Source organism: Haemaphysalis longicornis, unplaced genomic scaffold (genome assembly GCF_048455015.1).
Source record: "Haemaphysalis longicornis isolate Haplotype H1 unplaced genomic scaffold, Haemaphysalis longicornis Haplotype H1 scaffold_9, whole genome shotgun sequence".
Lineage (NCBI taxonomy): Eukaryota > Metazoa > Arthropoda > Arachnida > Ixodida > Ixodidae > Haemaphysalis > Haemaphysalis longicornis.
In genome coordinates this window covers 88446032-88471912 of record NW_027526460.1, presented here as the reverse complement: position 1 = coordinate 88471912, position 25881 = coordinate 88446032, and the positions used below count along the sequence as shown (strand labels likewise).

The 25881-nt window shown below is 44.6% G+C and overlaps 2 protein-coding genes across 7 annotated transcripts in view; both read right to left on the bottom strand.

The window, feature by feature from the left end:
• The window catches only part of LOC144152366 (MFS-type transporter SLC18B1-like), a 136687-nt gene that overhangs the window by 50130 nt on the left and 60676 nt on the right, over nucleotides 1–25881 (bottom strand). The window lies entirely within an intron of this gene.
• LOC144152390 (MFS-type transporter SLC18B1-like) lies at nucleotides 2458–25658 on the bottom strand. The gene is made up of 12 exons (XM_077683657.1): nucleotides 25557–25658; nucleotides 23530–23603; nucleotides 20560–20707; nucleotides 18361–18429; nucleotides 17736–17835; nucleotides 16240–16403; nucleotides 12040–12138; nucleotides 11366–11454; nucleotides 8052–8147; nucleotides 7278–7355; nucleotides 5989–6082; nucleotides 2458–3258 (listed from the first exon to the last, which is right to left on the bottom strand). The coding sequence occupies exons 1-12, from the start codon at nucleotides 25656–25658 to the stop codon at nucleotides 3133–3135; spliced, it is 1239 nt and encodes a 412-aa protein (XP_077539783.1). The 3' UTR covers nucleotides 2458–3132.

Below are 25881 nucleotides of genomic sequence, written 5' to 3'. Positions count from 1 at the left end.
TCGGGCTCCGCGGGATGGCGGTACTTGTCTGTGCTAAGGACATGATTTGTGTTGGACGTTCCAAACTCTATATCACCGGACGCAAAGTAATGTATCGAGTCCAATATGAGTGCGATTAAAGGAGCCATGAAGAGAAAATGCAAGTTGGTTTTACTCGAAAGATTTCGTGTTTTATAGTGCCCCCAACGCTTGTCCGGATACAAACGATGCTTTATTCACTGAGAAATTAAACAATTTAGATTAACATTTTGATTTTCCCGCTAAATCGTTTGTTTTTGGGGTCTGCAATGACATCAGAGGAACCGACCGCTCTGCAGCCTAGAATACCTGCATTCACGCATCCGCCGTACAGGGTAGAGACACGTATACGCTGGCGCCGCCATTTTTGGTCGCTCGCTCGCCGCCGAAACAAGTCATTGTGTCAAAACCACGCTAAAATTATCGCCGCAACGCGGTTTACTGAAGAAGTTTGAATCATATTGTCTGTTTCGCGTTGCTAGGTCTCGTGGGAAACGAAAAGAACAACGCGTTGAGCACGTTGGCCCAATCGCGGCGGCACGGGACCGTTCAAAGGTTGTCTCCACCCTGTACAGCGGTGTGGTTTGTTCCCACGGTTCTTTACGTTTCCCGAACCTAGATGGCGCCACCATACCGTGGCAAGCGCTTGGTTTGTTTATGCCCGTATTTCAACCTGGCTTGTTTTTGTTCTGGGAGAAAATGTTCATTCCCTGAAACAGTGCTCGCTCGACAAATGTGGTCACGTTAGACACCGTTGCTTGCGTCAATCGGCCAGTGTCGTCTGAGACAACCCCAAACCCCGTAGTGCTGTGCAGCTAAACCAAGCATGCTGTGCGCAGTACGAACAGCAGTACGCATCAGTACTTCTATGTTTACATGTGCTTTCGTAACTCCCACTGTGTGTCCCATCATTCTTATTTCTTTGTAATAAATGTGCCCTAAATTTAAGCGCAAATCGCTCGTTCGGCTAGTTTGTAAGCTCTACCTAATTTGCGTCTGCTTCTGCCGGCCTCCGCCAATCGCAAAACTGGCTCGGATGACATCATAGGTTGTTCTGTTGCGGGAAATGAGCTGGTGGGTCGCATGGTCATTTCCTTTTTTCCTAATTATGTAGCTTATTTGATCGAAGTTTACGTTAAAAGTGGTGTCAGTATGATTCTAACAAGGCAATCTTTTGAATGAACCAAACTTGTGTTTTCTCTTCATGGCGCCTTTAATAGCATCTCTGTTGACACCACCGTTTATAATCTGGTTGAAACGGAGTAGACGACACACGCCGGGGTTTTTTTCTCTTCGGCGTGCGGGCGTTGTGGCACAAGCCGCGCCATATCCGTGCAGTGTCGGCCATGTCCGTGGCGGTTTCCAGTATTGCCAAGCGAAGAAATTGACAGCTCAACTTTGCAATGAATACCACCTATAGTTTTGCTCAATTCTGGTTGTGGTAATTATTACAATGCGGCTAACTACTAATATTACGTTTAAACAGTAGGGTTAAAGGGCGGAATCACGAACCCCCGAAAATTGCGGGGTCAAATTTTTATGCTAAGCGAAAAGCTAAAAGTAATATTAAAACGTTTACCGCGTAACTGCTCACTTTACTGCAAATGTTGTCGAAGGATGATAGACGTCTGCCGCCCATGTCACGCAAACACCTCTCTTAAATCTCCCGCCCACATTTCACGGTCTTCCGGTCCTGTCTCGCTCCTCCCATGATAAACACGGTGGAGGTTTGCTCAAGGCAATTCAATTTTACCGCGTTCCAATGCTCGCGTGTCATCTACTTTAACCTATCGTTACTGCTGGGCTTGTTGGAATGCCGTCAACAGGGTTTGTGTCATGTCGAGCGCTTTTTGACCTTTGTATTTGCTTTGTGCATTTCTTTCAAGGAATATTTTTATTTGGTATAGCAAAAATAAAGCAGCAATGTATTTTTACTTCAAAGAACACTGCAAACGTTCCTTATATATTTCCTATTGGCCTCAAATATGCCTAATGTTTTCTTTTTGCTGAACGATGCTGACAAGTATAACCACGGCTACCTGATTTAGTATGGATGTTTGGGCGACTCAACAAAAACATAAAATTTTGCGTCTTTTAGGGGCGACGCCGCTTAGGGGCCCGGGCTGTCCGCGTCTCATGTCATCGTCGATGTAGTGACGGTACTAAAATGCCGGGATACTCGCTGACGCCTCGCTCTAGAACGTAACCCGTACTGAAAGAACCCACCGGAAACTCGTTTTTCGACGCTTCAAGCTACAACGTTTCGTGCTTCAAGCAAAGCTGTATACCCTGTATACCACTAGCAATCAATCAATCAATCACATCTACATCGCTCCCTGCACAGGACAGAGGCCACTGTGAGCGCAGAGCACTTTTCCTAATGAAGCTGCCTGTGGCACACGCTAGGGCATCCGCAAAGGAAACAGAGCAGACGACGTATACCAGTGTTTTGTTTTTATTCAGCGATCGGGTGCAGTGGGACAAGCTGCGCCATGTCCGTGACACAGCGGCTATATCTGTGGCCGTTTCCAGTGTTGCCAAGCAAAGAAACTGACAGATAAACTTTTCAATGAATACGACCTATACAACGAGCAGATCAGCACATCAACCACAGCTTCGCTTGTTTTCCACCTTCACTAAGGTGGCTGGCCCCAATTTTTTCTTTTCCTTTACTCAAATTTATTGCGTGGATTTCTCCTCCCTCCACAGCATTGCACAGACCAAATAGATGCTCTGGCTAAAGATAAATTGCATCAACACAAAAGCCCGCAGGCCATGTGACATCATGGTCTTTATTACACCCAGACCACTTCACAACCTTTTTCCCTTTAAAAGGCAACTTGCACCAAAAAGCAGGCCTGCTGCTCAGCTTAAGGTCATCTCCTGGACACCCAAGTCATTCTACACAACACATTTTGAAAAGCTGTCTCTATAAATCACAGATGTTGCTTGGTTCGTTGTGTGCACCCATAGTGTACAAGGCGATCATTTTGGGAATGCACAGCTTTTGTAGAGGTACTTGCGCAGCACAAAGACAGATTCTTGAAAGTTCGTCTTAACACACCTGCACACACACACACACACACATGAATGTTTCGGGCTTCTCATATGCTGTCATGATAACAGATGCGTTCTGTCAACTCCTGTGACAATGTCCTTGTCGGTGGTGTCGTCCAATTGCCGAGGCCTGGAACAAGGCGCGTAATCCAGTTTCACCCAAACCACGCCCGTCACAACAGTCTGAAACAGAAAGCACATAAAACTAGTCATATATGCAGGCAGAACCTTACAATTTTTTCGGCAAGCCACTATCAGTGTTAACACATGTCCCAATGGCATGTCTTCTAGAAGCACTGCTTCCATTTTACTGGTTCTGGGTGCCACAAACTCGCTCATTGAGGGGTGCAGCAGGGTACATGGATTTGGGAGCAGTCCGGGCAGCAGGCAAAATTGTCTTTTGTAGCAGGCTTGGAGCAGTCAGAAAGGCCTTTTGTAGCAGGCTTTGAGCAGCCAGAAATGTGATTTGGAGCAGATGTAACACCATTTCACAGCATTATGATGCCTTCCTTACCGATCCCTACAAACCGCTGTGCAAGTACCCTGCCTATTACGTTTTATCCTTCTACTGTATCAGGCGTTCTACCATGCACTAGAACCTACTCTGAACCAGAAACGCAGTTCTTGTACTATATATGGAGGTTTACGAAATGCGGATTTTTTTTTTATTTTCGCCCACAGCGAGCACACCGCGTTATTACCGTTCAAAAGTCAAACCTCACGCACGGAGTCGAAAGAGATCACATAACAGGCCTTGCTTCGTGTCAGGGAAGCGGTAGTGTTTATGTAAACACACAGTGGCATTCCGTAAAACAAGGTGTTTGCTTGCAGCCTTTTTCTATCGAACAGTGCTTCCAGTGCGTGTAAAGCTGAACATAGCGTTGTCTTGGACTGTCACGGGGTTGCGAGAGTCGACGAACGTACATTCAGACTGCGTAACTAGAGCGTGTTAGAAGACATGATTAATGTTGGATCATACTCTGGTAACAAAGCTAACCCAAAAGTTCACAGACGAAAATGTGTAATTACCTCACAACAACAACAAACCGAATTAACAAGCGAGTGCAAAGCATCCAAGACCCTGTTCGTTCGATACATGTACCTACGGAAATGTGCGGACAGCAAAGCTAGGATCGCCATTTGTGACTAAATGGATGTGCACCTCCAATAAACTACAATTTTCGCACGTGAATAATATTCTACCTATTTGCGATGAGACTATTTTACTTTAGGTCATTTTCCATTGATTGTAGCGCAGCGGTCAGCACCAGCAGACGAAACCGAGCAAATGCAACACAAAGAAATGCAAAGAGAATACAGAGAGGCGTGTAGTGTCCGCGGCTTTAGGGCTACGCCAAAACCCACTTCCAGAACCATCCATAGCCTTGATGAAACTGAAACCATAAACGCCTTGATGAAACCGAAAATGCGATGTTTCTTCCAAGTTTTCGGGTGCTGGGCATCAGGGCGGTCGTATCTTGCGGCTCAATCGAAACGCTTCGGCACAGAACGGCACTGATAAACACGTTTGGCCTAACAGTGGCAGTTTGGTGCAGGATGGCGCAGGTGAACAAGTTTGGCGCTCCATGGTGCAAATGGCACAGCTGTTTCATCCCCGCTCATTTCGAAATTTCCACTTCTGCCCGAGACACGGAGTCTATTAAGTCTGACACATAATTGTTGGAGGTAACAATACAACAGCACAGTCCAGCTTTTGGGCCTTGACTAAATTTCATGAATGTTTGTTGCTCTACATATGCAAAGCTTAAGATAGTGGAAGGGGCAACAGTACCACTGTGGTTACTTAGGTGCAGTCAAAGTCTGGTAGCTAGCCTACGGAGATGACACTCAGATGAGTAGGTCTCATTCGGTGGGCTTTTCTAAGTGTGTTTGTAAAGCTGTAGCATGGGCTATTTAATGGGAAAGGAAACAAAGGTACGTAACTCAGCCTCAAAAAAATATCTTACCCACATGTATGATGCATGCCCGAGCCAGTACAGTATTTATGCCAATGAAGAAGACTTATGTTGTATTACCAAAATTTACTCTGGTGGAGTTCGTTTTCTCGATACGTATGGTTTTTATTTGCTAGTTCAGAACTGATAGATACACTGATGAACAGGTCATAATTCTTCTGCAGGAGTTACCAAACGGACGCTACCACTTCTAATGCTGTAACTCAGGCTTTTTTGGTGATTAATAACGGAACATGTGGGTGTTTCGAGAATCATCACTACCACCCCGATTAAGTCAGAACGAAACCTTTCCCATTGGCCCCATGGATGACGTCAAATGACCACAATTTACGGCTATTACATACACAAGCCAGAGGTACTTAATGCCCTTATTTCAAGTGAGTGCTACTGCCACCAATGACCAGGGTATTTTGATTCCCGAAAGTAGTTTATGAGAGAGGCCTAGGGGAACGTAAGCAATGCAAAAACTTCCTGTCAGCCGAAAAACTTTTGTTGTATCACCAAATTCATTAGTGCACTTCTGGGGACGCCAGTGGAACAAGTGTCACAGTGCAAGATCGGTGCAAGCCCACTAATTCAATGCCATTGTGATGCGTGAAGTAACAGCGCAGCCATCGCTTTGTGCAGATAAATCCGAACTAAGTCTGAAAAGTGGTGGAGTAAATACCTAACATGGGGAAGCATTAACACATAATTACTGCATTCTTTTTTTTTGGAAAAGCAAGCATTACATGCAGGGTACGGACACCGCAAGGAACACAAGAAATTGTAGTGATTGCAATGCATATTTTTTATGAACCGACCCTGTCTTCATCCCTCGTTGTTGAACAGGCATTCCTTGCTCAACTGGTAGACTGCGTCGCAGTGGTAGTAAGATAATGATGACGCAAATTTGTTTGTAATGATTTTGTGTAAACAGCAAGCCTAATGAACTTACCCAAAAGGCTAAAATGGCAGCGAAAATCATTGTGGAACGCTGGAATCCGATCTTCTGGGTGATATATCCTGCTAGTGGAGAAGTTAGAACGGCCCTGAAATAAATGCAACAAAACCAAATCTCACAAAAAAAGAATGATGGACAGCATTGTGAGCATGATAGCTCCACAATGCTGGGTAAGTAACAAAAGGAATTCGTGACATTCTTGTCACTTTCATGTCCTAAAGTGGAGGCTAATTGTGCTCTATGTGTGCGTGTGTGCGCGCACATGCCTGGATTTCTCATGTATACGTATGCAATGGAGGCTTATGTGAGAATTTTCCAGGGTTTAAGAACATCAGAGCTGCCCCGAATCCTCGAGAAGAAATGGACTGGCGCTCACCACAAATTATTTTCAAGTGAACTCAAACTCGCCTCATTTGATGTGTCATGATAGGGTTGGTTGCCTTTTCATTGAACTAAAATATCATACTTATCATTTCATACTTTTCCGGCTTTTCTTAAACTGGTAACAGTGTTTTGTGTGTACAAATGAATTATTAAAGGTGGTGTCTCTGCCTCCCACCTTGCTTCCTTTGTTCTGATAAAAAACGTTGCAAAATATTGATTCAGTCTGCATTGTGGAGGTACTGTGGAAGGAAAAGAAACCAGTTCATAACTGTTTTCTAATGGTAAAACCGACGACTGGTTTCGTTGCCTAGCTATCTGAGGTAATGAGTTCAGACTAGCGCAAGCCTGCGGAAAGGATCACCGGCAGTAAGAAGTAATGGCAGTTTTCGTTCACCTTTGATATTTTCCTCTGTATTTGTGTGCAAAAAATCAAAACTAAAACAAAGGTGAAAGCGTGTGGTGTTTACATGAAGTGAACATTTTGTGCAGTCTGCGTAATTACAAATGTTTTCAAGGCATTGTGCCAGTACATTCATTGTGCATTTGCAGGTGGTAATATCTTATTGTTCACACAAACATCTAGTCCCCGCTATTCACCATCCTCGCTATTTTCCTCCTCGTCATCCTCTCGTCATCCTCGTCGCCTATTTTCCTCCATCCTCGTCATCCTCGCTATTTTCACCATCACAACTAGTAGCGTGGACAGTTGCTTAATTTACAATTTAGGTTTTGGAGCATTTTCTGCTTTAAGAAAGAAATGCTAGTCTCAAGGATAGTGTATCTGTATTATGAGCTCTGTAATATGCGTACTCACGAAGATAAACTTGCATTTTCCACTGCAGAGTTCATTTTACCTTTACGCGTGTTGCTCAGAACAGAATAGAATTTATGCCACTTACCCAAACACCATAAACTGGTAGGTAGCACTTGTGACAACGCCGTGTGTTTTTTCGTTGTCGGGATATCCGGCACTTTCGCTGAAAAAAAAAACGAGCTCAATGATCACGGTATCTTTTTATGCCAACACAATATCACTAAACTTTCTTAGTACATGCACGTTTGCACGTGCAGCCCTGTAATTGAATGGAAGTAATTCTCCCCGTGTCTCATGGTAGAAACCGTCATCAAGCCTGTGATTAAGTGGCGAATGGGGGAGAACAAACGTTTGTAACGCGGGGATGAAAGAGGACACTTGATTTAAGCACATCCCGCACCTGCACATGGGAGGATCGTGGTGGTGTTCTAGCACTGCTCCGCGCTTTAGTGGCAAAAATGCACAAAAAAATACTCAAACCAAGACTAGGTAATGAAGGTTACATCGTTAACCGCTTATTGTTATACAAGCTTGAACTTCCAAAGTTTCGCAATATTTGCTGATGACAGACATCGTGTGGCACGCCAGGGTGCCACCTCCATCTTTTAAGCAACGAATGTATATGGACTCTACAGTGAATAGAATAACAATTTTGCTTCAGTACTTTTCACTTAGCCGACAGTTTTTCACAAGTGAACCTTGCGCAGTTGCAACATGGCAAAAATCAAGTGGTGCCGGGACGTATTTAGTTAAAAAGGTGGGGCACAGTACACGTACATTAGAGACAACCTCTCGATAATCACGGTAGTTATCAGGTTACATTCCATGCTTATTTGAAAGTCGTTAAGGGATTACTTACACGGCATGCCTCACGGCGTGCATGTAGGGGCTAACGTACGTGGTTGACAAGCCAACACCCATTAGCACCTGCGATGTGTACACCAAGAAAAGGTTCCTGAAAATCAAGACATTCAAGCAGATTAAATTTATTTCAAGAAATTATATTCGCGACATTACAAGTTATGTTAATAAATTAAGTGGCCATAACTTCTCTACTACGGTGTATTTGCAATACAATAAATAGCATTAGTAATGTAATGAATAGCGCACTAAATAAATGAAGAAATGTGAAAATATCCGAAAAGTAGCACTCCTGGTTTTCAAAAAGCTAATCGAATGCACTATATATATTTTATCACGGCTTTAATCAGTAATGACCCTAAATTACATTTCAAAACACTTGTCCATTATAAGATTGCACGCTGCCAGAAAGGTGTAACATGGACGCAGTAGCCTTGATCTAGATATCGGCATACTGGCTACTCATTGTTATTTTATGCTGCATCTGGTTTACTGCAGAATGGCGGCAATTATCTTTTGATCGGAGAAATAGCAAATGTAACCAAATCGGTTGTTCAGAAATGTCCACCTGGATTCTGCACAAGCATACTTTGTCCTAGCGCTCCTAGTCCAGGAGCCTTTCTTGCTTCAGTGCAGCCTACTTCAGCACAAAGACTTCCAAATATTTACAGCACTACCGTACACTAACACGTTCCCATTTTAGATGTCACGACTAGAGATAGTGCTCTTCAAACCCGCTATGAAGCATACTTCATTCGAACACAAGACAAGCAGCGTTCGCAGCACCAACAAAGAGAGAGGCTGTGTGACGCGCGCAGGGTACTGGATCCTGGTGACTGCTGCGCTGTTGAGTGAGGCAACGGGCCATAATACCAGTCGAACACATACCCGCATCCCTCCTCCCGCTGTGGTCTTTTGTTTGCAGTGGCATCACTTGTGATTGAGTGCTATGCTGCTGCGCTTGGCAGGACACATGATGAAACCTGTGCACGCTCAGGCATTTTGTAGACAATGCGTACATTTTCCTTGTGTTGTATTTTATTTCTGAGGCACAAGTTGTGCAGCCACAAGGCATCTCAATCTCTATGTGCCTCTTTTCGGAGGCCGCGACTTTTCCGCTCAATGAGGGCTTCCACATTGAAGAGCGATTATTTCAAATGGCGATAACCGTCGAGACAAGAGGGTATTGCTGGCACGCTCTGCACGAGTGTGTGCCATGTGCTCATGCTGGCACTCACTGGCACGTCCGCTTGCAGGTGCGAGAGCATCCTGGTGTACCAGCAATTCAAGCCAGGTGACAGCTCACCTTAAGGCCACTATTCCAAGAAACACAGTGACAGCTGTTGCCTTGCATCAAGTACAAGATGCTGCATTCTGTGCTCTGACCACGACATCTCCGAATATGAGGGGTGCTCTCAGAAGTGTACCTGCACTAGGGTGCCGACTTAAATGTGCCCGTGTTCCATTTTGGTTGGGGCTTCAAACGATTCTTTAAAATATTCGCAGCGGTCACCAGTCTCACAATTCACTACAGAATGCTCTACAAAAAAATCTCCAACCTGGACCATACACTGTAAGGCCCCTAACAAAACAGTGGAACAACACGCCACATCTAGCCAAAGTAGAAGTTACCAAAGGCAGTACTGGTTCAACAACAGACATTCTGCTGAAAATGCCACAGTGGGTTTCAGTGATTATGCACAGTTTTCTGTACAAGGAGTTATTACTGGCAGGTACACGCCCTCTTAAAGGCATTCCTGCTTGTATGGGCACTGGTGACAGCTTGCTGGCATGCCAGCGATTCAAGAACGAAGTCACATTACCAGGCCATCCGCCTGACGATGTGAACGCATGCCACCAATGAAAGCAAGATTGCTTTCATTGAAAGTAATTTGCAACATATTGAGAGTAGTTTGAACTTTTGGGTGTAATAAACGGTTAGCCAAGGGTTCAAGTCGAGATTATGGTGTCTGTATTTCTTAATGGGTGTGATACGAAAGCTCTTCTCTGTTACTTAAATATGGAGCCCCAAAGAAAGAGGTGTCACAGGTGTTCCTCAGGCATATAAACCTCAAAGGCAGAATATGACGCTTGTTTGAGAAGGTAAACCTTGAGGGAGGGCAACTAATGAACGTCCCCAGCCAAATAATTATGCAAACAATAGTTCGTACGTGTAGAATATGCTGCAACTTTATTTTGTGTTGTTTTTAAAATTCAGGTTACGCCTGGCTACAGGAAAAGCAAATATGAAGAATACGAGTTGAAAAATTATTTTATAACAATTTCTTATTAGAATAACCACCAGTTAAGAACGAAGAATGGTGATGAAAGAGTACGCCAAGCAACCACGGACGTCCGTGGAACGTCCGAGAAACAGCCGAGCATCCAATGCCAAGTTTGGACGACCACTGTACGTCCATGTCTGAATGTACATTTGTGCACGTACAGTCCACATCCAGCAGCGTATGCACAAAGGATGTACATTTCCGCATGTCTGAGGGACATCCTCCAGTGGACGTGCAAAGTTACCACGAAGCATCAAATAATGGCGCAAAATAAACATAAAAGCAACAACGGAAAGGCTACTCTGAGTTTCAATTAAAAAGATTTTGCACATCAACAGCCTCACCTGTATATGTCATATTTCATCAGTATAATTTTAAAATTAAGCCTAATTATTAAACATTTTGAAGCACCTCGCTGACTACAACTATAATCTCTTTGGGGAAGGGTATATAAGAATTGAAAACCACTACCAGAATGTGTGAAGCAAGTTTACCATTTTCATGTATACTTGTCTCCCCAGTAGTTCATTAGTGTTGTGCAGTGTAGTATTCGTTGTAGGAACTATAGCTTCTCCTTAATGAAACACTTGTGATTCTGCAAATTTTTAAGAAACATCCAAAATACATCCGACTTCGGAAGTCCCAATGGACGTACGGAAGTGTTAAATCCGGACGTCCCACAGACACGCGTGGTATGTTCACCGGCTATGAAACGGACGTCCTACGGACATCCACTACAGCTGGAATGGACGTACGCTAGACAGCCAAGGGACGTCCAGTAGTTGTATGAACACGTAAGCAAACATGCACATGATAGCACACATCCACTCAGTTTATCCGTATCCTACGTTGAGGAACAGAATCCGCCGTCTTCAAGAGAAGCAATCCAACGTTATTTCACTACAGTATCTAACTCATCTCTCACACCACATCAGCAGGAGCGATATTGGGCCTCGCTTGATTCTTTTTGTTTATGTCACTATGGATCAATGACATCACCTTTGAAATGATGCAATGAGAATCTTACGGTTCAATTGGTATGAATGGTAAGGGGCCAACAATGCAGTACGAGACCGTGGACACGAACAGTGCAAAGAAGTTCATGAATGGTTCCATCTGTAAGAATTTAGAAATAGGGCGGGAAAGGCAGAGAGCTGCTATGGCTGAAAACTGTGAGAAAAGTAAAAACAAGCACAGGCAAGTATACGTCGTTCGGCACATTTTCATTTCTTCGCGTAAGTTGACAGAGACCTAATGCCGCCTCGAGTTTCGCCAGAAGCCACACCGGTGTCGTAAATCACGAAGCAGCAAGGCTGTCCTGGCTGAGAATGGGTGCCAAATTTGAGCATTGCCAGAGACTGGACAATGCTTCTTAAACAAAGAACGGTGCTTCAGGTGAACCGAAAAAGGCTACCAATTTTTAAATAAAAGACTCACTATTTTTTGTTCCCGATGTACACTTAAACTCATGACCAAAAACCTCCTTATAAATAACTCGCACTCACACTTGACATACTCTTGCTAAATTATGCTCGCCTGTACTCACTTAACTTGCACTCAGGAGTGCTAATTAAACGTTAGATGTTCTAATATTAAAGAAGATGTTTTAGACTAATTAAATATTTTTGTAAGAAGCATATGCATCACTATTAGAGCATTAATTGGGTACACCAGCTGTGCACCAAAATGTCATGTTCTCACCTTGAACTTTGCAAAGATTCCTGCTAGTAGTGCACCTATTGAGTATCCAACAAACTGTACAGTGAACACGGTTCCTACTTCCGTACTGGACATTTTAAACTGAAAATAGAAAACATGCGGTCTGTTAGCGACTTGATAGAGCGATTGTTGTGGTTACAGTGATGCCACAAATATTTATTTTAAACTTTTAGATGCGACTGCATCTCATTCACTCGCCTTGTCCCTCCATAAGGCGTTGTTGTCCGTCCACACCCCTCCCCCTACACTATAAAAAAAGTAATAGTTAGCGGCGCCCGGTTTCGATCCCACGACCCTGTGGGCGGAACGCGAGGTACATGGTGCTCTTCCCACTGCGCCACAAAACCGAGACAGAATCAAATGCTACGAACGCGCCTTATATCCATGACTCATTCAAACTACGTCAAGATGCTACTGATACAACGCATGATGGGGCAATGATTAACACTTGCAATAAAAGAAAAGAAGCTCCCACTTACAGCAACAATGATGGAGTAAAGGTCGTTGCGACAGCGAAGCCCCAAGCATACCACTTAGAGAGATTGACCAAGATTGGCCACTAAAACATAATAATAATCATAAAACATAATAATCATACGCGTTCCCGACACGTTTCACGCGATTACAGAATCAATCCAACGGAAACACCAAGTGAACCCCACGATGCGTCGCATCTACACAGGGTTCCCCTCGCGGGGAGGTGGGCGCAATTTTTAATGCTTGTGGTGCCACTCTCACTACTAAGAAGCAATCGTCCCATGCAATCAAACCGCTCCCAACTATTCCTGCTTAAAATATTCCAGCAGTGTTAATAAGCCCTCATGGGTGCCTTCCCGTAAGAAATCCATTATGTGGTGGTTCCCAATAAAAGCACGACAACAACGTGGCATTTGCTCATTATAGTTTCAGTTGGCAACAAATGACGTTTCATTCCCCTAATACAAGCTGATCTTGGTTATGACACTCTTGCTTGGAATAAGAGGAGGTTTTCTTGCAGTAAGACCGCTGTAAGCATGCTTAACCTTGTCGAAGAAAATTGACCTGGAAAGGTGGCCTTAAGAAAGCCCAGCGTGGCAACCGAACAAAAATGGCCCCTACAGAAACACAGCGATATAAATGAGGGTGTGGATATTAACTTTTCTTGACACGGATTCTTTCTCTCGTGTTCCATATGCATGATGTTTCAATTTACGGCCTCGATTTTATTATGAACACCTTCACCGCACAGTCTAGATGCAGCAGCACATTACAAATTCAAAGCTCACTTGCTTCAGTGATGGAGTGCAGGATGACATTACATCCTCCACTAAAAAACGCGACAAACGAAAAGCGCCTGCGCTCTAATTCGGCAGAAAATTCCGGGGCCATTTTTTTTCACTTGCTTTTCAGTCCATCTTTTATTGTAGCTATTTGCTCGGGGCCTTTCTTTATGACATTTGTCCAGGGCCAGGATTTTTCCGTGAATTTTTTTGTGAATCGCACTTAGTCATGAGAATATAAATGTCTAGACAAGCAAAAAAATTGGAAGTCGTTCGACTGAGGTAAATGTGGGTGGCAGCACTCGAGCAGAGGAAGCACAATTGGTTGTTCTACCCGCCGCGGCGGCTCAGTGGCTAAGGCGTTGTGCTGCTGAGCACAAGGTTGCGGGTTCGATTCCCGGCCGCGGCGGCCGCTTTTCGATGGAGGCGAAAAGCAAACACGCCCGTGTGTTCGAGATTTCGGCGCACGTTAAAGATCCCCAGGTGGTCAAAATTAATCCGGAGCCCTCCACTACGGCGCGCCTCATCGCCTGCGTTGCGTCGGCGCGTTAAACCCTACAATCAATCAATCAACAATTGGTTGTTCTTAGTCATCCGGTTTAGTGCAAAAGCACTAGTATTAGCCTACGTCGGCCGACTTTGCAGATGTAGGAAAGTGTTCACTTGATGAGGACTCAGTATGTTTCCGAGCTCGCTTGCGCAAACGTTGATTCGCAGTAGACAAAGGGGCCAAAAATGGCCACAATGATGAAAGGTTAGGCTTAACGTCACCCTTCGCGGTATGACGCTGTTAACATGTACCGTCACCTTGATGCACAATGAGCATGACATGGACTGCCATGTCCTAAAGCTCAACTTTAATGTTACCTAACGTTAGGCCTAAACATAGGATATTAGCCCTGATGTCACAACTTCAGGTCTAACATCCTGAACCAGCACTCACTGGAAAAAACGCTCACTTACTGGTCATACTTCAAGCTACGGGTACCAGTTGATAATGACACAGCTCACAGCAAAACATTATGCTTATGCTCTAGCAGTGCTGTGCATGCCAAACCGTCAGCTCTTATTGTGCAAACGTTATACATGCATGGCGCAGCACATGCCGTAATAGCACATTGGAGAACCTTTTAGAAATTCGGGTGTTCGTTACTGCACTGCACGGTGGTACACATGCTTCTGGGGCATGAACCACGCAACCAATGAACCAATCACCAAATTACACTGCAAGTACTGGGAGTGTTGACTACAAACGATCTGTGGCTGTGCTCTGTCTGAATTTTGCAGGCATAATCTGCAGCCTAGCAAAGCATTTTTTTCTTTGCTGCATAATTCGTTCGTTAGCCACCCCTTCAGGGTCAACATATGCAAGTATGTAGCAACCCAACTAGTATATAGGGTGTCCCAGCCAGCACCAAGATTTTAAAAAAGGCCAGCGGCGTTACTTGAACAAAGCCTAGCGCATAATGTTTCCAGTACAGTTGAGTAGCGGTCAGTAATTTTCTCGTAATTGAGATTCAATTAATCATAATTAATTATCTAATTCGAGAAGTACTGCCCTAATCATTCAAGTGCCAGTGAGACACTCGTAGGTACTCACGATAGGAATCTAACTGCTGTATTTTCAGCGAAGAACTAATTGTGTACTCATTTATTCTGAGTCGTAAAGAATCCCCGCAAAATATGAAAAATACGATGTGGCTGCGTTCCCGCTCACCTCATAAACCATCGCCTTCAAATAAGCTGATTGAAAGAAACTGCTCTGCCCGTAATACGTCCGAAAAGACTGCGCATCACCTTGAAAAGTGTATGCATGAGAGCAGCATACGCAAGTTTCGCGGGGCGCGTGTGGGAGATAAGGCACAAACTCGGTTGCAATTTCTTCTTTCTTTTTTTATTTTATTCTGGCTAATTCAGACGCAGCCTGTTCGAGGGCATTGCTTTACGATACTTGCGGGAGCGCGTCACGTGGTATTTTTCATATTTCGCCGGGTTTCTTTATCAGTCAGAATAAACCGAGTACGCAGTTACTACGTCGTTGAGAATAACGCAGTTAGTTTCCTCTCGTGGGTACCTACGAGTGTCTCATTGCCACTTTAATGATTAGGAAAGTACTTCTTGAGTCAGATAGTTAAGCACAATTGATTAGCCTCATTAACGAAAAAATTATGGGCCACTCCACTGTACTGGAAACATTATGCGCTAGGTTTCGTTGGAGTAATGCCATTGTCCTTTTTAAAAATCTTGGTGCATTATAGCTGGGACATCCTGTATATCCTACCCTCCTCTTTATACAGTTATATGCACACCCTGTGCAGGAACCATGCTGTTCCTTGGAACTTACAGCAGCCAGTGCGCCTAGCGTGGTCACTGCTACAGCTGCTTTATGTTGCTCCAAAGTAGTTTCATGCAGTGCCGAGTAGTGGGGCAGCGGCGAGCAAGACGACACTCTTGGAGTTCGCCTGTCTTCAGCATTCCACAGTCATCCTGGGCATTCATATAGCAATGCTTTTCTTGCTCGTGCGGCATTCTTTCACTCTGTGACTGGGATTGAGAGCTGTCACGCTCCAACAGAATGCATTGCCTAGGAAATGGTCTTTTTTGGTCGAACGGCGTTCATTGGCTCTAAGACACTTATTGGCGGGCTTCTCACATTCCAGACACAATTTTACGACGTGGGGCACCCGGCGCTCTCAGGCTAAAAAATTCAGTAGTTGAGAAAAAATAGGCGTTCAGTCAGAATATTTCATATCACAGCCGTCTTCCCAAGAACAGTAACAGTTAAGTTTTATTTTCCTTACAACTAATACACCAAAGAAACGAATTAAAATATTTCAATTCAGCATTTCCTTTCTGAAGAGTTATTTTCTTCTAGACAGAGCTGTCATGCGTCCCACAAAATCACGTTGACTGTTTTCCTTACCCGGCGCAAGAAGGGCTCCAAAGTTGGCTCATTGAAACTTGTCATGGCCCAGCTCAGCATGACGGTGACTAGATCTATTACAAATATGGGATCAAAGAGAAGGTGCGAGTACTTCTTTTCTTCGCAATGTATCACAGGAGGCGGGCTTTGGCTTGATGTGCTATCTGTGGAGAAATCGAAAACAACCTTGAGCACGTCCACAAACAGTAGCCATAAATTTATGCTGCTTGAAAGTACAACGGGTTCTTGTTAGTTCAACCTAGACTGGATACTAAGTAGTGGCATCCAGCACAAAAATTAATTACATGAAGTGAGAATACATAGCGGTAAGCCATGGAGACATCTACTTTAAAAAATTAACAGGTCCTCCTAAAAGACTTTTGTCTTTTTTTGCATCTATCATGCCTTCAGAAACTATTCAAGACATGCATCAAGTCCGTATATTACGTGGTCACTAATTACCCGGCAGTGAAACATAGAGTAATGGGTTCAAACAGTTCCCCCCACTTTCTGGTGTTCGTCAGTGCCTGAGCATTGGTTCAGTTCTCGTGTGACATCCCACAAGCAATATCAGCTCTATTGGCCAGTTTCGAGCGCTGATATCTTCATCCTTCACAATGCTGTGGCAATGGGAAAAATCTGTCCCGGCACCTTCAAGTATACTGCCAGCCCTGCTGCGTCTACTTGTTCAACTACATGTGAACAGTCCTCCCCATGCACCGAAGCATGAAACTGTGTAACGTTAGACCGAACATCAGGCCAGTCACCTCAGAAAATATTTGGAGTAAGAACCCCTGAATGTATGAGCTACACATTGCAGCCCAAGGAAGGTTTAGAATATATATATATATATATATATATATATATATATATATATATATATATATATATATATATATATATATATATATATATATATATATATATATATATATATATATATATTGAATCGAGTGTCTACATGTCGTAGACACTCGAGTCACGGCCCGGGGGTTGAAAAGAGGGTCCCCTTCACCCCGAGAAGTCGGAGCGGCGCTGGCTACCACCCCCAAGCACAGGAAAAACATTACATTGACATAAATACCCTAGAAACTGGAGGGGAAAATCGCCCCGCCGGTAGCGTAGTGGTTATCGCACGGGACCGGTATTCTGGAGGTCATGGGTTCGGATCCCTGCTGGCAGGCATTTTTTCTCCACTTTCTTTCTTTCCAAATTCTTTATCTGTTTCAGTTACCTGCCACATCCTCCCCTTTGCTCTCCGAGGTTTTCTTGACTGCCAACCTTTATTTATATATATATATATATATATATATATATATATATATATAGACACACCACCGCTTGTGCTCGGAAACTATTTTGCTGCTAGGGAGAGCAAATGCCGGGCAGAGCCAATTTTGTTACATGGGCCGGCTCGCGAATCAAACGGCCCCTCGACTGATTTCTGAACACCAACTGCGGCGATCGGTTACTGTGTGAAGAAATGGATTACGTACGTGCACGTGGAGATCTGCCAGGATTAATGAAAGCCATGCTGGGCAACGACAGGATGAGCAACCCGCCGATGACGAAGAAAGGAAGGGGAAAGGCCCAAAGCTGCAACAAATAGTTATCACTTGTTCACTTCAACAAGTATGAAGAATTATCTGGTTCTAATATGAATGCACATTAGTGCAACAACTCTACAACACTCACATCTCCCGTGCGAGCTCTTAAAGATAGGGTTTTTTTTATATTTTCTCGGAAGCGCTGTTAGGGATGAATAGGTGGTTGGCTGTTTGTTTTTGACTGAGTGTGAGCTGAAGCGATCTGACAAAATATTCGTTAGCAGCTGAATGCGCAGATTGGTGAAACATAGCAGCGACAGCAAGACTAGAACCTCAGTATTGGCCCTGTAGATTAAAAGTGCTTTAAAGCATCGGCGCATTAAACCTCGCAATCACTAAATCAAAACTGCTTTAAAGATACTATCAAAGGTTTAAAAGTTACACCCTTAAATGCCAAGCGCAAATGCACGCATTTCCCGAAGTCCAATTGCTTTACTGCGTCACTTTTGCTGCTCTTTAGGCTGCAACCCCTCTGCCAATTCTGGAGAAGCTTCAGAAAAAATTATTTCCTTACGTCAATAAGAGCTCCACCAATGGATGATCCGATTAGAGTGCCTGCACCCCAGAGGCACTCCATGAGTCCCTTAAAAGGAAAGAATATGTTATAGTTAGTAAACGTTATTTGTGGCTATTTAGGAAGAAACTGAGAACATCTACAAAAACGTTTTTGGTTCTAAACTAGACGACCTGAGAAGCTTTGTGCACCATGGCTGAAATAGATTACTAGAGTCTGAAAAGGCATTTGTCATCAAAAATAAAGACTGCACACCAGTTATTCTGTTTTTGTGGATGCCGGTTGTATCAAATTTATTAGGTATGACTTGCTATTAAATGGCGCTAACAACTACGATGGCTTAAAATCGCACTGCTCAGCTAATTTACCCAACTGCGTTAACCAGCAATGCTTCCGTCCAGGTGAGCATCTTTATGGGTTGCAGATAGATGCTCAAAATTTCGAATTTATGGGCTATTCCAACTTCCAGAGATCTGTGCAACGTGCTTGCACTTTTACTCGAAATTTTCACGGCTATTTTTACAACTTCATATCTAAGCAATATTTCCAAATAGCAGGCTTCGATATAAGGAAATGTGTGCTAGTAATGCTCCGTAAGAGAGCGCTCCTCAAAGTACTAACTTGGTAGGTGAGGGTTGAGCAGTAACTAAATATGAAGTGGAAAAGGCACTAAGGCAGATGAGACGAAAATCAGCATGAGACAAAGGAACACATTCTTTCATCTCCTGCTGGTTTGGTTTGTGATGGTGAGATGCGAATGCAAATGTTGCGAAATTATGGGAAGAGATTCTCAGAACCCAAAACATACCACCACCTCGGAATATTAACATAACGCTAATTCACAAAGCAGAATAAAGTGCGGATCACCGAGCCACCTCCCATGAAGGACAGGGGCACGCCATCTCTCTTCTTCTTAAAGGCGCCATGAAGAGAAAACACAAGTTTGGTTCATTCAAAAGATTGTCTCGTTAGAATCATACTGACACCACTTTTAACGTAGACTTCGCTCAAATAAGCTACATAATTAGGAAAAACGGGAATGGTCATGCGACCCACCAGCTCATTTCCCGCAACAGAACCTATGATGTCACATGAGCTAAACTCTGCGATTGGCGGAGGCTGGCAGAAGCAGACGCAAATTAGGTAGAGCTTACAAACTAGACGAACGAGCGATTTGCGCTTAAATTTAGGGCACATTCTTTACAAAGCAATAAGAATGATGGGACAAACAGTGGAAGTTATGAAAGCACATGTGAACATAGAAGTACTGATGCGTTCTGCTGTTCGTACTGCGCACAGCATGCTTGGTTTAGCTGCACAGCACTACGGGGCTTGGGGTTGTCTCAGACGACACTGGCCGATTGACGCAAGCAACGGTGTCTTACGTGACCCCATTTGTCGAGCGAGCACTGTTTCAGGGAACGAATATTTTCTCCCAGAACAAAAACAAGCCAAGTTTAAATGCGGGCAAAAACAAACCAAACGCTTGCCACGGTATGGTGGCGCCATCTAGGTTCGGGTAACGTAAATAAACGCGGGAACAAACCAACACCGCTGTACAGGGTGGAGACAACCTTTGAACGGTCCCGTGCCGCCGCAATTGGGCCAACGGGCTCAACGCGTTATTCTTTTCGTTTCCCACGAGACCTAGCAACGCGAAACAGACAATATGATTCAAACGTCTTCAGTAAACCGCGTTGCGGCGATAATTTTAGCGCGTTTTTGACACAATGACTTGCTTTGGCGGCGAGCGAGCAACCCAAAATTGCGGCGCCAGCGTATACGTGTCTCTACCCTGTACGGCGGATGCGTGAATGAAGGGGCTCTAGGCTGCAGAGCGGTCGGTTCCTGTGATGTCATTGCAGACCCCGAAGACAAACGATTTAGCGGGAAAATCAAAATTTTAACTTAAATTGTTTAATTTCTCACTGAATAAAGCATCGTTTTTATCCGGACAAGCGCTGGGGGCACTATAAAACACGAAATCTTTCGAATAAAACCAACTTGCATTTTCTCTTCATGGCTCCTTTAAGGCATGAGAGGGTGAAAAGAGGTGCACGAAGATGACCAACTGCCTAGCAATGACAAAGACACATACACAGATGCACCTGCAGACACAGAGACACATAACTTCTTTTTACAAGTGCCTCCGAAGGTGGCAACTTTCAAACTCGAGAGGACAACCCGAAGGGGACTTACTATAAACATTCCACCATTGTCTCCAAATCTGGAAGTGAGAAGCGTGTAGAGGCAGACACTGTACACTGTGTTAGCGCAGCCGCCAACTGCCGCCAAAACCAGCGAAAAGGCCATCAGGTGACCGGCTCCCTTCACCCAGTACAGAAACCTGCGTAGAGAAATACAAAGACATGCAAAAAAAGATGGTGTTACTATTCAGACCAAACTGGCAAGACGCAAGGGGATGACAGGTGCATTTGTAGACAATCAAAGGCTCACTCATGCACCACCTACCCTTTAGGCACCTACATCTGTTCATCACATTAGTGAGTGACACAGCACAATTTCCCTGAAGGTGAGGGGACGTTTCTCCATTCGCCAGGAAGAACGATAATGTGTCCTACTTATCTGTCACTGCCTTAGAAGAAGAAGAAACTGCACATGCACCCGTTATACCATTTTCACGTAAGCATGAGAATCACTTGTCACTGCCTTTTGTGAGCGGTATCTTGTTTCAGCTGTCATTACAAGTTGTCACGTTACTGAGCAGTGAGTCACCTCTTGGTTAGTGAAGATCATGACTATGCGTAGTGATGTAGACGTCCATTTATATATATATATATATATATATATATATATATTTATATATATATATATATATATATATATATATATATATATATATATATATATATATAAAGAAGGTCCCTTTCACACCGAGTACCTTCACACAAGCCACGACCTCCAGAATACCGCTCTGGTGCGATACCCACTACGCTACCGGCGGGGCTGTTTCCCCACCACTTTCTCGGGTATATATGTTAAGGTATTTTTTTGTTTCCTGCACTTGGGAGTGGTAGCCAGCGCCACTCGGACTACTCGGGGTGAAGATGACCTTCTTTTTAACCCCCGGGCCGTGACTCGAATGTCTACGACATTTCGAGAGTGGTCGACCAGCGTTAAACCGTCTTAAGCTACCTTTGGCACCAAGACTGCCAAAACAGAGGCCCTCGCTAAGCATGTAGTGAATCAGAAAATGGGAAGTGAGGGGCTCGGTGGAAATAACACAGAAAATAAGGGTTGGCAGTGAAGAAAACCTCGGAAAGCAAAGGGGTGGTTGTTGTGGTTCATAGAAACAGATTAAGAATTTTTTGAGCCAGAAAGAAAGTGGTGAAAAAATGCCCGCCGGGTGGGATCCAAACCCACGACCTCCAGAATACCGGTCTGGTGCAATAACCACTACGCTACCGGCGGGGAACCTCGGAAAGCAAAGGGGAGGTTGTGGTGGTTCATAGAAACAGATGAATTTTTTGAGTCACAAAGAAAGTGGTGAAAAAATGCCCGCCGAGAGGGATCCGAACCCACGAACAAATATACACGAACAATTTTTTTCCTCGGAGCCAGACATATGTTCTATTCTAGGATGAAACCCTCCTCGAGAACATGCAAACTAGTCACGTAAGAAACTCATCAGATAACACGCAGCCTGGTGGAACTAGATTGAATCAGGTGGAACCAATATTGGTGGAAGCTGCCAGCTCCTGTGCGCGAGCATAACACCTCACCAGCCTTCAATGCTTTCTAGACTCAGCCGCCACAGGGAAAATACGAGACTGGGTGAAATCTCTGGACATATCTACAGACAGATCTTTCGTTGCAGCCAGTCAAACAGCATCGCCTGTTATTCAAATGGTTACCTAGGCTGTAGGCACCCTGCTGTGTTCTTGTCACAGACAAAAGCAAAAAGCATTTTCCGGTAGCTATGCATAACCGTATATCAAAGCTTTTAACTGAAGCCTCACCAATTGATTGATTGATTGTGGGGTTTAACGCGCCGACGCAACGCAGGCGATGAGACGCGCCGTAGTGGAGGGCTCCGGATTAATTTTGACCACCTGGGGATCTTTAACGTGCGCCGAAATCTCGTACACACGGGCGTTTTTGCTTTTCGCCTCCATCAGAAAAGCGGCCGCCGCGGCCGGGAATCGAACCCGCGACTGAAGCCTCACCAATTAATGGCTAGTGCAAGAAGACAGGCATCTGTATAAAGAGCGACGCCGACTTCCAAAAGGTTGAGTGTAAAGCTTGGTCTTTGTTAAGTCAGCTTTCCTCTACTTTAATGGGTGTTAGACAAAATGCGACCTTTGTCGCGTTTTCTCGTAGCGCTCTGTAAAACAAGAGAATTCATGGAGAAGTATTTCGGTATAAAAATTTAAAAGACCCATATTTTTCCACAATACCCTGTATGTTGCAGTGAAGCTAACAGACAAATCGAGTTCTGCGTTTCGATACACCACATACTCAGCAACACTAAAATCGGCAACATAGGTCAAGGGGAAGGCATGCTCGCACATTCTTACATCACAAAATCGCAATAGCTGAAGTGCGTCTGTAGTTCTTTTTCTTTTTAATAAGGTTTTTTTTCTTTTTAATAAGGTTTATTAAGCAATAAGGTTTAATAAGTTTAATAAGCAATAATAAACTCTGGCCACCAAAGGGCCAGAGGGTACGTGCTTATTAAACTTCATTACTTATCACTTATACACTTGTTCTCTGCATATCGTCATCGTGGTTGTACCTTTTATCTCTTAGTATTTCTGTCTCTACTATATTAAGAATACTGTACACTAAATGTCTATTTATTGACAAAATATGAGACACCGTACTCTCTGTAAGTAACGCACCGTCCCCTTGAGTGTTGGCACTGCCTCTTTTCTAACAATCTTCCTTTACTATTAGCCTCTGTTTCTAAGTTTTAGGTTTTGTGCCATGATAACTGATATCTCGGGCAGCCGCCCGGACATGGCCTTGCTGTAGAGAGTACTATGAATTGGCTAAACCTCCGAGTGAAGACGCAAAACAGTTTCCAGGTCGCTATCCACTAAAATTGCATCTAATGCCAAATATCGCACATTATCAACAGTTATCGTTCCCGAAGTTATTGATGCAACCGCAATGCGCAAGTCGCACCGAGCTCGGATAAAGTCTTACCCGAACGAAACACAAAACAGTACTGTAGCTAGTTGCCCGCCCAGGTATCCCGCCTTGAGAGATACGCCGGAGATCTGTAACGCAGAAAAATAAAACAATGGAGAGGACGATTGATTATCAGTGCTTCATACGCAAGTTCTTATCATACAATGGTACGAGGAGGTACGTGGTGCAAGGTAGAACTGAAACAAGGTCAAACAGCACGTACAAGTGTCTGAAAAAGCCTGCCAAGTCAATTATCGTACTGGGACAATAGAGAGCCAACAGAGACGAAGGCGTAAATATGTTTTGCTTAAGTCAAGGCTGTTGACAAGGCTATTACCTATGTTCAAATACCTCACATGACCGCTTTTCTCAAAACATTATTTTTTTTTAAAGCTGTGCCCCAAGAATTCCATGACTACTTTTCCGGCGAGGCTCCCGAAAAACCTGCCTGTATGTGCCAGAATCAAGTATAAACGCTTTCAGCTTAAAGGCGTACTGAAATTTTCGTGATATGTTTTTTTTTCGCTGCTATGGGTGCCTATTAGCCCACTAATCATAGAATGGCACATTAGATGGTCGATCGCGGCGTAAACCATCATTAACAGCGTCGTATATTCGTGTCAGTTTCGGTTTCGACAAAACGAACGCCGAGAGGCCGCCATGACAGGACGTAGCACCTGACGTTACCATTCTTGAAGCATCGTTCCAATCTGGACGCACGCAGGCGTGCGCCCCGATCGGCATCGGTCTTCAGCATACCCGCGCGCCCGGGCAGCATGACGTCAGTCTCAAAACCATGGCGTGATACGCACGGCGTAGCAGCGCGCGCCAACCGCAACCAGCGCGTCGACTACGTCACGGGAGCCCCGACGTCGGTAGTTTGGGGCAAGTAGCAGATGATGTCATGCTGGCCTGCTCTGGACTATTCTCGTGCGGGCAAAGATTAAAATGGGTTTGAAATATTAAGTGCGAATGCACTTTATAAGCGACCCTAAACCATCCACCGCCGGCGGCGGCGGCGTCGGCGTCCGCAGTGCTCCTCTATATTTAATAAAGAAACAGCATCCGGTGCCAAGTTTCGATCCGAGGACTTTCGGGCCGCAGCCCGACGCTCTACCGAATAAGCCACGGACGCGACGCTGATATCGGTGTCAGAACGCGCCTTATATCTTTAACGCATTCAAACTATGTCGTCAGCGGCGTGCGTTGGCGACTCAGCGGCGTTATAGCGGCTTGATAACTGCGTGGTGTACACGTGATACTACAAACCAGATGGAAGAGAAGGCGGCGAGGCGGTGGGCTGCGGGGGCCGAGCGCAAGCGCCGCAAGCGGGCCGACAACCGTGCATTCGCACTTTCACATTCTCCCCCTCGGGGAAATGCGGGGGAATTTGTTATACAGAACGGGTACTGTTGAAACTTGCTGGGAGATATAACCTGATAAAAAGGAAGCATTTCACATAGCTATCTCAGCGAAATTTCGGGCCACTACTCCTTTATATTTATTATTCACATATAACATTCCTTTCTACGGACGTCACAGCTTTTCTTCCTCTGCCCTCTGGTGCATAAAGCATTTGCTTATAGTTGCTGAATCTGTAGGCAATACTTACGGAATATTTATAAAAACATACAATAGTCGAAGAATTCTCGCTCCCTTGTCGATGCATGGATAAGGTCACACAAATATCATCCATGCAGAAATTACGCCAAAAATAAATACTAGGACCCTACGTTCGCCACAGATACTTCGCAATTTTCGCATTTCACCACGTGCAATATCAATAGAGTTTTAGCAGTCCGTCCGTTCCGTTGTGTATGTTGTAACCGGGTTGACCGGGACCCGTTTGCGCCTGCGCGCGCGGAAGAGCGAGGAGGAAGGATGAGGAGGCGCGAACATGGCGAAGGCAGGCCCGCGGAACTAATCCCCCTACAACGACGAATGCCCAAGTGCCCAGACGGGTCCCGGTCAACCCGGTAACAACGTACACGACGGAACGGACGGACTGCTAGAACTCTCTGACACCGGAGTCCTGCACTCACCAGTTTCTCGGCTATGACAGCTCCCGGTAGCATCATGAGTTTCATCATGGAGAAGAAAAAGCCGTACTTCCACGCTGGTATGCCCCGGGAAGCAGCCTGCATGGCAAGACACCGGTAATACTTTTAATCTGTAACTTCCGTTTGTATAAATGCGATTATCCTCAATGAGCAACAGGGCAAAAGAATTCACAGAAGGCGTCTCAACGGATGCGAAGCGTATGTCTGATCAATTGCACAAACGTGACTCGCATTGTGTGGTCTATTTGCCTACTTTCTCGTAAAACGAGTTCATATGGTGTTACTACGACGGCTTCTAGAGCTTCCC

What these genes read in the sequence shown, in the direction of transcription:
- LOC144152390 (XM_077683657.1), bottom strand. Translation starts at nt 25,658, where the DNA reads ATGCAGGCTGCTTCCCGGGGCATACCAGCGTGGAAGTACGGCTTTTTC. An exon ending in TGGCAGATCTCCACGTGCAC is followed by an intron (nt 16,404 to 17,735) that starts GTACGTAATCCA and finishes ATTTCTCCACAG; the next exon opens with ATAGCACATCAAGCCAAAGC. An exon ending in CACGCCGTGAGGCATGCCGT is followed by an intron (nt 7,356 to 8,051) that starts GTAAGTAATCCC and finishes TTTTTTTTTCAG; the next exon opens with CGAAAGTGCCGGATATCCCG.